The sequence below is a fragment of the Onychomys torridus genome, chromosome 2 (assembly GCF_903995425.1).
Source record: "Onychomys torridus chromosome 2, mOncTor1.1, whole genome shotgun sequence".
NCBI lineage: Eukaryota > Metazoa > Chordata > Mammalia > Rodentia > Cricetidae > Onychomys > Onychomys torridus.
The window spans coordinates 117,809,257-117,822,638 of record NC_050444.1 but is presented as its reverse complement, the minus strand read 5'-3'; the positions used below and the strand labels follow the sequence as shown (position 1 = coordinate 117,822,638).

At 41.7% G+C, this 13,382-nt stretch overlaps 1 protein-coding gene across 29 annotated transcripts in view; it reads left to right on the top strand.

Moving 5' to 3' along the window:
- Sgip1 (SH3GL interacting endocytic adaptor 1) overlaps positions 1-13,382 on the top strand; it is a 186,434-nt gene that overhangs the window by 94,659 nt on the left and 78,393 nt on the right. For 7 of the 29 annotated variants that reach the window (XM_036178298.1, XM_036178299.1, XM_036178304.1 and 4 more), the window contains 6 exons: positions 423-447; positions 1,466-1,549; positions 3,246-3,317; positions 7,514-7,570; positions 9,658-9,712; positions 10,441-10,616. In XM_036178298.1, the coding sequence (XP_036034191.1) occupies positions 423-447; positions 1,466-1,549; positions 3,246-3,317; positions 7,514-7,570; positions 9,658-9,712; positions 10,441-10,616 (469 nt within the window). The remainder of the gene's footprint in view (positions 1-422; positions 448-1,465; positions 1,550-3,245; positions 3,318-7,513; positions 7,571-9,657; positions 9,713-10,440; positions 10,617-13,382) is intronic. The other 22 variants (XM_036178327.1, XM_036178312.1, XM_036178322.1 and 19 more) reach the window with 6 other exon arrangements.

Below are 13,382 nucleotides of genomic sequence, written 5' to 3'. Positions count from 1 at the left end.
AACTGTCTGTAACTCCAACTCCAGGGGATCTGACATACTCTCTGGCCTCTAGGGGCACCTACATTCACACTGGCACATGCCCATACACAGACATGCACATACACACATAATTTAAAATAAGAATAAATCTTTTAAAAAGAATGGACCAGACTCTTATGAACTATGTGGATCATGGTCTAGCACTGCCAGTTTGTGCCTTTGGACTTCAGTTCTTGATGAGAATTTCCCTGCCTGACACACATGCATCTACCCCACACTCAGATGCTGCTCAGCTGGTAGCTTTCGTGTCCTTTGCCGGGTTTACTGCCAAGAGAACACAGGGCAGCTGAAGATAATGGCTAGCAGTTCTTTCTGTGGTTCTTCAGTCACTGCAGCAGGAGTGATTTGTTTTCATAACAGCTATCATTTCTTTTCTGTTACAGAGGCTCACCTGATCGAGATGGGATGGTAAGTATTTAAATGACCCATTTTTAGTTGGGTTTGCATCTCAATATATGCTATTTAAATTTCCTAAAGGATAGTTTCTCCCTCCTCCTCCTCCTCCTCAGCCTCCTCTTCCTCTTCCCTCCCTCCTTTCCTCTCCCTTGCAAGACTTTTCAAAAGCCCAACTATTTTAATTCTCTCCAGTAAATGTACATGAGATATAAATATGGTCTTCGACAAGTTAGACTTTATATATTGCGCTCACATAAAACCCAGTCCCAGAGCACACAAGCAGACTAGCCGCAGAGATGGCAGATCAAAAGCCAGACAGCTTGTACAAGGGGTGCTCCCGTCAACTGCTTTTTCATCTCCAGTTCAGTGACGTAAAACTCGGTATGGGCAAATGTTCTCCTCGAGCAGCGCCACAGTCATAAAGGAGCTGCTTCCCAATAAAACTGAAGGAAACTTTCCCCTTGAGTAACTGGGCTGCAAATACATTTTCTATATTAAATTCAGAAATAGGGAGTGGTCTTGAAACTACTTGTGCCTGAATTTACAGCCTGAAAGAGAAAAATGCATCCACCAGGTTTCAATTTAGCAGGAAGTGACTCCAAGCTGGCCACCAGATTTCTTGGTTTTTAAAGAGGTCTGGGCTATGCCAGCTTAGAACGATCCCCATTGGAGTCTGCCCTGGCTTCTAAAATGACTTCCTTCCCATCTAATCAGCTGCCTATTCAGAAGGTTCCAAAGAACAGCTGTTATTGAGGGGGAAATGGACACACATTAAGCTCCCTGGGCCAAAGCGAGAACTAAAATAAATCCAGCGGTTAAAAATATATTTTTCGAAAAACTACTTATAATATTCTATCTAATGGGGTGCTAATTGCAGCCATAGCAGGAGTTTTTCTCCTGCATTTGACTTAAGAGTTTTCAGCTTTGGGGTGCCTTTTGCATTCATGTGATTCTTGCTATGAAATGTTTTTAAAAAATAGAATGAAATTGATCAGACTTTGGGGACCTCTATAATCAAGGCTCTATTCAGCAGGGGAAAAAAAAGGCCCAGAAGACTCAGCTTCTCCTCACCTCTTGCTTCTGGCTCAGAGCCCTCTCCTTAACTCTGTCTCAGGTACTTCCTGCTTCTGTGTCCTCTCTTTGCTTCTGGCTTGGTCCTCTCGCTGGGTCCTTCTGTCTTTCTGTCCACACCTTGGCCAGGCTCTGTCGTCTCCTCTGCCCTCACTGGATTGCTACTCCTAGCTTTTCTCATTCTCTCAGTCTTGTTGTTTTGTTTTGTTTTGTTTTTTTTCTTTTTCCAACACCCTGCTCATTGTCTCTGAGGCCCCATTGCTTCCTCTCTGGTCTCTGCTCTTCTGAGGAGCCCCAGTTTAAACATCTGCTGGACTATGTACCATGGTACCTAATGTTGAAAATGACCACAAATGTGTGCTGCGGGCATGGGCCACTGCCATGCGGGTCTCCCTGAGCCTTCCTCGCACCATCCCAAGTCCTGTACAGTCAATTTTTAGCAGTGTGTGCTCTCAACATGTTCATAAGAAAGAGGAATTATTTCTTTTCATTTCTTCCAGAAAAAAACACAAGACCTATTCTGGAAAAGACCACATTCAAAAACAAATGCATTTTCTCTAAAAAAAAAGGGGGGGGGGTGGACATACAGTCATGGATAATTGGAAATTATAATAAGTTAGCTACAAATTCTATTGGAAAACATTCAAATTTCTCCCAAACGCTTGGCCACCAAATTCTGAGACACAATGCTGTGGGCTAGAGGGACTATCTCTGTTATTGGTATGTAGAAATCTCAGCCTGAATTTTTTCTAAACTCAAAATGAGTTTTTAAGATCTTGCATCATGGACTGAAACCATTTTGATATGGTTGAGCCAGCTTCTAGAGCGTTGGCTGGTGTCTTAAGGCGTGGGGTTGGTGTTTGCACTTCCACTAATACGGTTCTACCAGCCACAGGTGTTCTCAGCTAGTGTTTATAAAGGAGTCAGTACCCAAAAAGCCCATGCCTGAGCTTCAATGGAACCAGACTTCATTTCAGTTTCTCAGCGCCTGATGGAGCCCATCACTGATGAGGCTGCATGGTGTGAAGGTGGCTGGGTCCTGCTGCTCACCGGCTGAGTGTGTACCCATCCATCACTGGCAGAGCTGTTTGTCACAATGTCTAGACCTCAGGTAGCTGTGTGTGGTGACAACACATTCTAACCCAGAGACAAACTCTAATTGGTGCACAGTAGACTTGAACTTTCCCTAAGCAGTTCCAATTCTCCACAAATACACTGGGGTACCAGGGTCAGAGTCCCTGGCTATGAGAACTGTTCTGCTTGTCTCTAAACATGCAGACAGGAAAGGGCGCAGGTCTGGAGCTGTCCTCTGTGCCCTGTTGGCCTTTTGGAAGGCTCCAATAAGAGGAAAAGAGCTATGCTTTTGATTTGTAGATTAGAAATGCAATCAGAAGTTTCCCAGTTCTTTTCTGTATTGTCTTGGTGTCTGTTCTCTATTTATAGGCTAAGTGCCATCTGAATAAGGATCCAAATGGCCCCTGGTGCCCCAGCTCATCTTCCACCTTCTCCCTTTCTCTCTTGGCTTAGTCAAACTGGCCTGCTGAATAGAGCCTCATTATGGGCCCCAAAGTCCGCTCTTTGCTTACGATCCCTGCCACGATTGGTAGGCTGCACAATTTGGTCTAGAGGTTGTCTCTATTGTGATATGTTTGCTGACTCCATGTGATTCTTTATATGTGTCTTGAAGAACAAACAGATCCTTTAACAACTTTTTTCTACATGAACACAATCAATTCCAGCAGCCCAGCCCACACGAGCCACCCTACCATAGCAAAGCAGAGTGTGCGCGTGAAGGAGGAAAGAAAGTTTCGGTAAGGAAACAGATTTTAGTTTAAAATTTCCGAGGGGTTGTAGAAACAGTGAGTAAAATCCCCACCTCAAATCTGGAAAGCATGACAGCACTATTTATTCAACAAGGTAACTCCAAATTACTTCCTCACTGCCCGGATTCAGGTTTTAAATCAACCATACAGACCTCATGTGCTGATATCTAGCTATTCTTTTAAAGAATGATCAAGCCTAAAGACTTGCATTATCTTTTGTCTTAGACAAAGAACATAAATTTCCATTTTTCAGGTTTTTAAAAAGAATCTGCTGTCTGTAAAGGTAACTTTGACTATAATAAAAATATCAACATGCAATTTGAGTTGGATTGCTCTTGGTAAAATAAACTCCATCTATAGCAATAATACCAGGAGTTTGGCAGGACCCTGCTTTGTGGAAACCAGTGATCTTGACCAAGAAATCTAGAGTCAAGGATGTTAATTCTGGGCCAGACTGTGTATTAATTACAGCTATGTAGCTCTAGAAAACTATTTAATTAAAATTCAGCCCCTTGGTCACACTTGGTTTCAAATACCGTATAGCTACTCCTATTCAGTGTCTTCATCCAGAACAACACAAAGAGTATTTTCATCTTTACAGGGTGTTCTAGTGGCCAGTGTCATCTTATAAGATTGTTGACAGAGTAATTTAAATCTACTTAGGAGAAGATAATATTTTGACAGTACATCACATACTTTTAAGATTGTTGTGTAGTTGTAAGCTGACCTCACCAAAAACGGGAGCATTCACAGGGGAAACCTTGTTGAATGTGCAATTGAGAAAAAAGCATCACTATAGTTACTGATCTAGCTTTGGGCTTCTCAGCCTTCCTAGCACTGCAACGCTTTAATACGGTTCCTCGTGTTGTGGTGAAGCCCCCAAACCAAAAAATCACTGTTGTTACTTCATAACTGTAATTTTGCTACTATTATGAAGCGTAATGTAAATCTCTGATATGCAGGATATCTGATATGTGGCCCCTGTGAAATGTGAAAGTATCTTCCAACTCCCTCCAAATGGGTTGTGACCCACAGGTTTAGAACCACTGATCTAGCCACAGCATCTGTAAATAGGTGATAAGAAAACCAAAGTAAAATGCCTATTAAAACAAGATGAGTATCTCCATGAGTGTCAGTCATCTTCAAAAACAGAAACTCGGGTTACAAAAATTAGCCAGGCAGTGGAGGCACGCGCTTTTAAACCCAGCACTCGGGAGGCAGAGCCAGGTGGATCTCTGTGAGTTCAAGGCCAGCCTGTGCTACCAAGTGAGTCAGTCCCAGGAAAGGTTCAAGGCTACACAGAAAAACAAAACAAATATATATATATATATATACTGTATAGGTGTCAAATTTTAGAAAAGAGAAACAACAGGAAAAAAAAAGTATTTTACTCAGGCCAGGCAGTGGTGGAGCATGCCTTTAATCCCAGCACTTGGGAGGTAGAGGCAGGCAGATCTCTGTGAGTTCCAGGCCAGCCTGGGCTACAAAGCAAGATCCAGGACAGGCACCAAAACTACATAGAGAAACCCTGTCTAAAAAAAAAAAAAAAAGAGGGGGGGATATTGCTCAGATTCCAAAAGGAAAAAAAGTCACTGTTTAGGTGTTGGCAAAAGCTGGTGCTCCCTTAAGCCTTAGGTCCAGCTATCGGGTGATGTTTCTACACCACATCACTCCCTGCTCTGAAGTCTCCAGTTGAAAACTGATACAGCCACCAGCTATGAGCTGTGCCTTGTTCCATGTTTAAAAACAATAACTACTTTTCCTTGTGCTTAGCCAGAAGAATCCCAGTTAAAACCTGCCTTACCTTTAGCTTGGGAATGTTCACTTGTCAAACAAAAATATCCGTTAGAGTAAATGACCACAAGTGAGAACAAGTTGCTAATTCCTCTAATAAAGCTACGTGGGCACACGCACATCTATGCGTGCGCGTGTGTGTGTGTGTGTGTGTGTGTGTGTGTGTGTGTGTGTGTGTGTGTCTGTGTGTGTGTGTGTGTGTCTGTGTGTGTGTGTCTGTGTGTGTGTGTCTGTGTCTATGTATGTCAGAGTCTGTGTGTGTGTGTGTCTGTGTATGTCAGAGTCTATGTATGTATGTGTGTGTAGTGCTGAATATCTGACAAAAAGAATGTATTGTTACAGTCTGTTGTTTGAATTAAGTGCTTGTTTTTAAAATGCTTGTCATAAGACAAACAAACAAACAAAATCCCTTAAGGTTTTCTTTGTCTTTGTTTCAGTCTTCCATTAGTTTCCACAGAAACAAGGAAACATTTAGCAGGCCCAATTCTAGAAATTTAGTAAATTCTTTATGCAAGTGTTGGATATATGTTGTCAAGGAAAAAAATACATCTATACACAGATATACATATGTATATGTATAATTTATCTGAACATGTAGAATATCTTCAATTTGAGGAGTTTTAATCACAGAGAATATTAGCAGAAAGGAAAGCTGTAGAATGAGACAAACTGTGGATTCATTAATTTACCTGATTTCACTGAGTTTATAGTAGCAATCCTTTGTATGAAGGAATCATTTAGAAACTAGAAAACAGATTGATGGCAGTGTTACACCAATGGAAGTATCCACGGGTTTGTGTCTCTGGAGTCAGTTAGTTCATTTAATTCCCTCTTATTAGAAGTCATAGTTCCTGTTGAACTTGCTTGTTACATATGCTTTCTAAGGAATTGAGGCATCTTCAGTAAAAGCATATACAGACAGACTGATAATGCAGAAACTATATATATAAAATAGGAGGCAGACCTGTTTCCAGGAGAGAGTACTGACACATTGTTGACCATGTTCTCAACAGTAGCCTTATAATGCACACAGGCAGAGCTAACACAACAGGTTTTAAAGACATTTGACAGATTGGGCAAACTGCCCCTGGAGCTCAAACCTCACGAAGGCAGTTCTATGGGAAGACTGCATATAAGTAAGCTTTGTAAGGAACAGGGAAGAGGGTGTTCATCATAGACCCCATGTTCCTGAGTGTGAGGCTTGGTGAACTCTCATGCAGTGATAGTCTGTAGCATATCACTATACCCTGTGAAGTATACCCCTTACTGAGCCATAGCTTGCTCTTAGAACCCCAGGCAACATTCAGTAAGCAGTAGTGGGTAATGATGGCTCTTTGGGGTTTTCTATAAATCCTCTGTGCATATGCCAAAAGCTTCCTCCTATTTGTCAACTTGGATGGTTGCCAGCTACACTATAGTACAAGAGGCCTTACTTGAGATTCCAAAATGAAAGGCCCTTGTCCTCACACCCCATGTATCACCATATGTGTTGTTCCAAAGTCTGCTGTTGCTCAATGACTTAGTGTCACTCTGTGTGCTAAGTGCAAGAATGTTGTTGAATGGACCTTTCATCACTAACCTTATTAGTGTTTTTGTCCAAAAATAATTAGAGAAGCTTATTACTTTCCTCCTGGAGGGTGCCACATACTTGGTCAAGTACTTATGCTCATATGTCACAATTCTGCTGTGAGCCCAAATAAAACTTAGATAAGGAAGACACAGAGCCATGCTTGTTTACTATCTTCTTTCAATGGTGTGTGCTTAGTGGAGGCACAGGACACATGAAAAGAGAAAGCCATCATTAATCTTCAAATTCTATTTTAATAATTTGATAAGAAGAGCCACTTGGAAAGAATAGCAAATGAGTTTTAATGACTAGAAGATTAATGAACTGATCGAAAGCTGATTCCGTTTGTATTTTATCAATTGAGTCAGTAGTAAAACATAATTTAAGCAATTAATGATTCAGCTGAACACTCTGGGTATATTGGAATTATTTGTATGTCAGCAGCACAGAGGTCAAAGGTTTCCATTTAAAATCCATATGTATGATTTTAATCCTCAAGATATAGAGAATTAAATCATAATGTAAACCCAACAAGTTCATTAGTAATTGAGTAAAATTTGAACAGCTAGCTGTGAATTCCACTAGGCTTGGTATACAGGCTTGTGAAATATGGATGTAGGCTTTTCATTCAGTACCATGGCAACCATATTTCCTGCCCAGTTACACCAATGTACTCTTTACTGTAGGATGCTCTGATCTGTCTTTCCATTACTGGATTTGATAGCTAAGTACAGCTAAGACTTGAGTGTTTTTTGTCCCATCCTGCTGGGGTTTTTTCCATTCAAATGTTCCCCTTCTAAATTTATTTTCAAATTTATTACAGAAAAAAAGCAATGGAGCTCCAAATGGATTTTATGCAGAGATTGATTGGGAAAGATATGTAAGTATAAGAACTTTTTTGTGTGGACAACTTTAAAATTAATTGAGGCACTTAGATACATAAGAGAACACAGAAATAAGTGTAAAACTACCTTTCATTTGGAAATGTCTGCTGTGTTTAGGATGTAGTGAGGTTCACAGCACCAGAGTCGATCAAACCTGACTTCAAGACCTGGCCCCTCCAAGTAGTAGCTGTATGTGACCCATAATAGTCAGTCTGTGCAGTACATTCCAAGCCCACAGCTGTATCAAAAAATACTTTTTCTCATAATAAATCTGGGTGGTTCTCTTTGTAAGCAGCTTTGAATGTGGAGGCAAAAAACGGTAACTGCTGAGCCTAGATTACATGATAACAGCTATATGGTATGAGCTTTTCCCAGGTCACGGAACAGTCAGTTGATTCTCAGCGAGGGAAGGTAGATCCCAGCTGAGATCTAAACTCCCCCCCATAATTCTTAGCACCATTACCATACACTTCACTAACCACAACAGAGCAGCCAGTTCATCCAACCTGGACTACCCTCAGATTTCTAATCATACAGGATGTGTAAATTGTTTTTGCATCAGAGATCTCTCATGCTGCCCCTCCAATCCCAACTTTAGCAGGGCAATACACACGGTCCTTCCTTCATCTTGGCTGAGGATACAGTCTCAAAACCCATGGAGTCAAGGACCACGTCAGACTGATGCTGACATCCATCTGATTGTGCCCAGTTTCCTTTTGAGTTATTGAGCTCACTATTGCCCAGTGGGGTTTTCATGTCATTAAATGAGACTGTGTCACACTTTTATAATGGGAACTAAGATGTAAAATAGGAACCCCAATGCGCACACTGTCTTTTTTTCTTTCAATCTTCCCTAACGTTTCCCTAAAAGTGTAAGCTTTTTGCTATTAGATTCATCCAGCGGTCTCGCTCCCCAGACTGGAGGGTAGAAGCGTTAGACTCTTCTTGAAATTTCCCTCTTCTTTTTCCTCCTATCACCGAGAATTGGCAATCAGTACCTCCAAATGTCCTTGGTACAGCCCAGCCCATCACCAAAACTGGAGCCACACACAGCCTTAGCAAGCATGCCTGAGTTGATAGGCATATTTTCAATGAATCCGTCTTTCTCCTTCCTCCAGTCACCTTACCTTTCTGTCCCCAACATGCTCCACTGTAAGAAATTTCAGCAGCCCTAGCACGATAAAACTGCCACCCTGGCACACAGTCACCAGTGGTCTGTTACCCAGACACCAGCCCCACCTTAGAGCTTATTTCCCAGTCCTGTCTCCTTGTGACTTCAGCCTGGGCCACCTGTCACACAGTGTCTGTTCCTGTCATGGTATCTCGCCCCAAGCTCTTCTAACCACTGTGGAGAGATCCCACCCCCACCCTACCCTCTCTATCTGCACTGAAAGGCTTCAGCAGCCCCCCTTATCCTTACAAACTAAGCTGGTGTCCCCTCACTTTTAATGCCCAACATTGCTATCTTGTGCTATTTTCCTTTATAATTTTTGCCTCTGAGAACATGACTCTGAGGTCAAATAGTTTGCATTTCAATCACCCATGTTACTTGGCACAGCCTGCAGTAGGAAAGACCTGATACTCTCTTGTGGACAGCATATTGGAGTCCTTGAACAAAGGACCATATCCTTGAACACAGATTTAAACAAAGACTGCTTAGCATTCACTTCCAAAAGCTAAATCCTCAGCCCCTGAAAACAAGATATTTGTCTATATTTTGAAGTAGAAGATTCTACAAGCAAAACAATGTCTTTGTGGTTTTGGGAAAATAACCACTTGACATGCATTTATATCTTTTTTTTTGAGAATTTGAAACAGGAGTATTGTATTTACATCATGCCTACCTTTCCCTCTCCAGTCTCCAGTGTCTCATGTGCCCCCAACTTCCTCTCAATTACTCTTATTTTAATTTTTTTTTTAAATTTTCTGAAGCTGAGGACTGAACCCAGGGCCTTGTGCTTGCTGGGCAAGCACTCTACCACTGAGCTAAATCCCCAACCCCTCTCAATTACTCTTTAATTATTACTGTTACCCATATGTGTGTGTGCATGTGTATATGTGTATGTGCATTTGTGTCTTACAGAACTCACCTGAGCTGGATGAAGAGGGCTACAGCATCAGACCTGAGGAACCAGGCTATATCCTTTCTTTTTTAATTTAGTAAATATTGTCTCAGGAACCAGTAAGCTAAATTCAAGTCTCCCAGAGGTAGTGAAATAACCAAGGCTACTTACTATTCTTGGCCTCAGAGATGAACTAGCCCAGAGGGACAGCCTGATGGCTAATGTGTATGCAGGTGCCTTGATCTAGACAAGAGAAAGAGAGAAAGCAGCAGGGTAGAGGGGAATGTGCAGTAAAACAGCCTGCACACTTGTGACCGTGGCTTGCCTGCTGAACCCCGACATGGCAGCGTCATTTACAGAGGATGACAAAGAGCTTTACTGTCTTCACCATCCAACTCCCCCTAAACACTCAAGCAACCTTCCTTACTCTGGCCAAATCTGAAGCACTTAAGACTCTTTGTAGGTGTCCCTTAAAGTAGCCTCCAGTATCTGGGGACAAGTTTATGAGTTCCTGTCTATGACCTGGGTGTGACACACAAAGTTCACCTGACACAAAAAAAAGAAAGAAAGAAAGAAAGGAAAGAAAAAGAAAGGAAAAAATGTAGGATCTTGACCAGTGCTCCACAGAGTTGGTGGTCAGGTTCGTGAATAACCCTAACTTTTTCCTCCTTTGATTCTGTTTGGCTTTGGTGTCCTGCCATCTGAAGTTACTTTTGCTGTGTCTACCTGTAGCCATTCTTGTCTTGTCCTCACCAATACCTCTCAGCAGAAGAAAGAGCAAAGTGTCTTTAACTGTGTTCTACCTACCAAAGGAAAGCACTTTTATTCTTCAAGTGAATCCGAAGAGGAAGAAGAATCACACAAGAAATTCAACATCAAGATTAAGCCATTGCAATCTAAGGACGTCCTTAAGAACGCTGCAACTGTGGATGAGCTGAAGGCTTCAATAGGCAACATTGCACTTTCGCCATCGCCCGTGGTGAGTGGAGTCCTTATGTTAAGCTTTGGTGAGGCTGGGCAGAGAGCCATGTTCTACTACATGTGCTAGAAGCCGCATGTGTCCAATCTGGTGAGCTCTGCATCCCCTGAGTAACAACTCCCTTTTACCCTTCCCTATTGCAGTGCCTGTGCCTTCCAAACTAGTAAAAGCGCATGAAATTGTGCATTCTTTGATTCTCTAATCATCAAGCAAAGAAAAAAATAAGTAAAAAGTCTTTCAGCCTTACTTCCAGAAGAGACTTAATTTAAAAAGAATATGAATTTCACAGGGTGACTAGTGATGTTTTAAAAACACATCTCAGTTTCTGTCTTCATGGAAATACACAAAAGCCAAGAAAATTGCTTTTAAAAATACTTCCCCTTGTGATGCTCCAAAGTCATAGTAAATAAATAAAATCTCACTAGATTTCTAAAACTCAGATTCTCCATTATATTCTATCCTCAAATTGTTTGAAATACTCTTGGAATTTAGAATCCTCACATACAGCTCTTGCCTTGGTTGTGCTGTTCTGCCTTCTCCCCTGATCCAGGCTCCCGTTCCCCATTCCTAGCTACTGAATTTCTTCAGTTGCTGAGCTCTGAGTGCTAATATTTCAAGTATTTTCTCCCTGGGGTTTGAAAAATGCCAACATTGTCTTCTAAGAATAGCTGTGAACATAGATGCAAGCCCCATAATGAGATTCTCTTGGCTTCTCCAGGGACCAGTACCCATCAACGCGGTCATTAGTAAATGCTGAACCACTTTCTAGGGGCTTCTGGAAATATCTCAACTGAACTTTTTGAAACAATTTTAATTGTTTATCCTCTGAGAGTAAAATTTTTCCTTTCTGGGATAAATTTTAAAAAAAAAAAAAAAAAAAGCAAATCGTAGTGTCTACAATGGTATTTATCCCATATGTTGGTGACAATTAAAATGATTGCTAATAGTAACCCACACATTGCAAATGGACTTTTCAGTAATTTTTCATCATGTATTCACCTGCTACCTTAACAAAAGCATGAAATACCATTTCTGACTCCCCTTCAATGGAAGATGCAGGTTTTAAACTCACATACTGGCCTACAATTTGTAGTCATGGAAGCCTGAGGTAAAAACACCCCCTTTCACTTCATTCTCTCTCTTCAGCTGACTTCTTGCTCATCACCTTCCACTCACTGAGTCACTGTTTGTTTTTTTTTTAATTGTAAGAAAAGCTATCTAAATGTCAGGAACAAGTTGATCTCCCCTTCTCTGTAGGGCATAATGAATTGAGTGGTTATTTGGAAATAGCATGGGGAAATGGAAGAGAAGAGTCCACCTGATTGAATGGATGACTATGTAGAAAAGTGGGCTTTCTGTGTAGGTCCCAGAAACCTAGCTAAAAGCTCACAGAATCTAGGCAACATGGGAACCACCTGGTCAAAATGGATGTGTGCCCAAGTCACTTGGTGCATCTTCATCCAACCTGATATTCCGCTCCCTCTCCACTGCTGACCTTTGTTTTGGAATCACTACCTCACTGAAACCTGCAAGTAGGTTTGAGGTTTGTCCTAGGGGGTAGGACTGCCAGCCTCTTTTTCTCCAGGGTCACCTTTTAAATGAGCCGTGTGCTTCCTCTCCTCCACTGGGCAGCACAGCTACTGAAGCTGTCCCCCAGCTTAGCTCCTATTCCATGTGTACCTGCTTCTCTGAAAGCTTCTCCTATTCTGTGAATTTCCAAGTCCCTTCTTCTGTTTGGAACAGGGTCTGTTCTCTCCTTCACCAACTCTTCTCAGGTAGTTTATGGAGGAGCAGCTTCTAACCTGCAGTCTTGCTTGGAAATCTGGTGAAAACTAGAGTTTTAATGAGTAGCAAAATCCATTGGTATTGTTAAACATCTTAGCCCTTGATTAAAATAGAGTATGTGATGCAGGGAAGATACAGGGATTGACTCCTAGGTGAGAGGTATTCATTCCTGTTCTTTTCCTGATGTAGTCTCCTGGTAATACAGTAACAGGCAGGCAATGAAAATCACCCATGCTTGTTTTGGATCTTGTATCTGTATATGGTAGAGCACTGGGGTTGAGGTGCTCCACCAGAGATAAAGTAACAAGGCTTTAACAATAGAAAGGCTTTTTCTCTCTCCCACATTAAGATCAAAACCGCTAGACAGTTCAGAAGGCTAGAGAGTCTTACTCCCGAGTGTCACTCAAAAGTCTTTCTGCATCTTGCTCTGCCTTCCTGGGCTGTTGCTGCCTTGCATCATCAAGCACTTCCCTATTTAGACTTTGAGGAGGATGAGAAAGAAAATGGAAAGTACACATCACTACCACTGAGATCCTAACAATAATTTGCTTCCTCGGACAGATTGGCTGCAAGGAAGTCTGGGAAATGTAGTCTTCTGGAAAGACATGTAGCAGTGTAAAATTCTGGTTGTTACTAAAAGATAGATTAACTAATGATAATCAGAAGGACATTGGCAGCTTCTGCCACTGCATCATACATGGTCCCAGATTAGTTGGGGGGAGTCCATTAGGAACCATGTGAAAGGTGTAGGAGGTTCTCTTTCAAAAATGTCTAGTCATCCATTTTTAAAGACCAGTGATGCTATGCTGCATGTTAGCTGCCGTCAAGTTGAATAGAAACAACATTCTGCTCAGGCACCTTGTGTGGTCAGTATGCATCCTTTTAGCAATAGGAGTGAATCCTCTGTCTTCATTGCTTTTTGGTCATTTATCTGAGATAAGGTCTCACTTGTGTATCACTATGTAGACCAGGCTGGCCTCA